At 41.1% G+C, this 2,588-nt stretch overlaps 1 protein-coding gene across 1 annotated transcript; it reads left to right on the top strand.

Moving 5' to 3' along the window:
• The first annotated feature begins 1,306 nt into the window (after positions 1 to 1,306).
• Positions 1,307 to 1,729, top strand: LOC147460786 (uncharacterized). Its single transcript, XM_086504130.1, has one exon. It carries the CDS (start codon positions 1,307 to 1,309, stop codon positions 1,727 to 1,729), a length of 423 nt encoding a protein of 140 aa, XP_086360256.1.
• Positions 1,730 to 2,588: the final 859 nt, after the last annotated feature.

Genomic DNA, 2,588 nt, shown 5'->3' on the forward strand with positions numbered 1-2,588 from the left:
TTAGTTCTGTGTTTTCTACTGTATTACTGAATAATGATGATGAATGGCACTATATTTTCCCTCTATATATGATGTTATGTACCTGTTTCCTTTGCAGTATGGTGTTTGAAGTATGCAGTTTCCTGCTTCCTGTTTGATATGAATTGTATGTTTACTGCATTGGTTATTTGTTATGGCAATGTGTGCCTAACATTTGGCGATCCTGCAATTGGTTCGAATTTCGCCTAAAACTATATGGGTGCTAAGGAATGAATCACAGCGGTGACCTGTTCCCTGATAGTGACCATTTGCGGGATTTTGCGAACTGGAGAACACCGGGGGAAGAGTCTGAGGAGTATGCATCACAATTCTTGAAAGAATTCTACCCACAACTGCCCAGCGAAGTCAGAATTCTCATTCTCGAAAAGGTAGTTACAAAACTGTTACCCTTTGGAGCCTGTTATTTACCTTCAAACTACAATGTGCATAATCAAAGAATGCTAGTACAGTATTCTAAACAAGGGAGAAGCAGCAATGCATGAGTGAATCAGGGCAGGGGTCCAATGTTCCACAACATTCATATGGAACAAGGTTTAGACTTAGAAGGGAATTATCTGCAAGGGGGAGACAAGGAGATGAGTTAGATGGTGATGATCAACAAGAACCAGTAGGAGAACTTGCTACAGGGGCAGATATTGTTGGGGAGGGGACTGAACTGCATGAACCTGAAGACAGGGTGCAGGAAACCCCACCTGCAAACCAAGAAGGCCAACAAACCACTCCACCCACAGCAAACCCACTATTGGGACAATTGGTTAATGCATTACTAACTCAAACACTCTTAAGGACAAGAAGGCAGTTGCAGTTTGTACCTGCAAGAACAGGTAATCTACCTTTTAATCCACTTCTGGTAAGAGTACCTCCACCACTTCCAGCACCACCAATGGCTGCACCAAATCCCAAAGTGGGAGAGGCTAAGTTCAGCGGGAAGAAAACCCAAGATGCTGATAGCCATGTTGGTCAGTTTCAAACAAGATGGTCTGCCAGTGGGTATGAGGCACTTCATCCAGATGCAATGAAGAAAGAAAATTTTGCAGCAACATTGCAAGGCAAGGCCATGGATTGGTTCATCCAGTATGGCATGGAAGCTTTTGCTGATTATAATGACTTGAAGCTTAGATTTCTTTTAAGGTTCAGGGAGGACAAGACACCTGAAGAAATCTTGAAGAAATTGAGAAGATTGAAACAGGAAGATTTTCTAGTGGAAGACTATGCACAAAAGTTCAGGAATTTGAATAACAGGTTGGAAGCAGCCCAACAACCTTCTATGGAACAATTGGGAGATTATTTCTGTAAAGGACTGAAAAAGCAGTTCAGGAGTGCAGTTGCAAGGAGACCCCCACTAGACACTGCACAGGATTTTACTGAATTGGTGGAAGCAGCAGCTAGAGCTGAAAGGAGATATGGAGGCAAAGCAGAATTAAAAAATAAGAAGAAGAAAAAGACTGAGGATTCAGATTCTGAAGCAGAAGGCTCAGGATCAGATACTGAAGATTCAGATCAGGATACTGAAGAGGAAACTGATTCTGAGGATGAAGAGTGGGTAGAAAAGAAGAAGAAGAAGAAGGGAAAGAAAAGCAGAAGAAGGACAAAGACAAGGAAAAGACTGACAAGAAGCAGGGAAAGGATATGGTTACTGCAGAAGCAGTTAACAAGATTGTTCAGGAAAAACTACAATCAATGGGGATGAATCAGTTTGCAATGTCAGATAAACCTTATTGTCAAGTTTGTCAAAGATTTGGTCATGAATATGAGAATTGTTACTATAATCCAGATTTCAGGGGAAGAAGACCTGAGTACATTGTTCAGAAGATGAGGGAGGCAGCAGCAAATGTGGTAGCTCCACAAGGTAATAACAGGAGATATCAGGGACCTGCACCTCCAAGAAGATTTCAGAATCAAAACAATTGGGGATTTCAGAATAGGGATCAAAATAACATGCAACAGTCACCTTGTAATTATTGTGGAGCAACAGGACACAGACAAGGTCCTGATTGTGAGTTGTGGTGCAAACACAGAAATGATAGAGGTATTCCTATCATCAGATACAATAATAATAACAACAATAACAACAGGCCTCAGGGGCAAAACCAACAAACTCCAGTTCAACAGCAGCAGAGACCTCCAGGGGAGGCTAATCTTGTGGTTTTGGAAGAATGGATAGATGAAGAATGGGTTGAGGAAGAATGGGTTCAAGACAAAGTACCATGCTGTCAGGAGAAGCAGGAATCTATTGACAAAGTTCAGGAATGTCAGTATACTCAGGGAATGTGTAAGCAATGCAATTGTGACTATCCAACATGTATCCAAATTGAAGATGTCCCTGAAAGCAGTAAGTGCACTGATGTCATGATAGTGACAAGATCAAAATCAAAACCAATGAAAGAGGTTGTTCAGGAAAAAGCAGATATGAATTGGTTTATTTGATATGAATTGTATGTTTACTGCATTGGTTATTTGTTATGGCAATGTGTGCCTAACATGGTGGCCTTTGAATCCAAATCTAAGACAAATCTCTAATTGTTTGCTTGTAGTCTAGGTTGGACATT

The sequence above is a fragment of the Adiantum capillus-veneris genome, chromosome 3, assembly GCF_014529385.1.
Source record: "Adiantum capillus-veneris isolate H3 chromosome 3, ASM1452938v2, whole genome shotgun sequence".
Taxonomy (NCBI): Eukaryota; Viridiplantae; Streptophyta; class Polypodiopsida; order Polypodiales; family Pteridaceae; genus Adiantum; species Adiantum capillus-veneris.

Excerpts from the sequence above, each read along its gene's own strand:
- LOC147460786 (XM_086504130.1), top strand. The coding sequence starts at position 1,307 with ATGGAACAATTGGGAGATTATTTCTGTAAAGGACTGAAAAAGCAGTTC.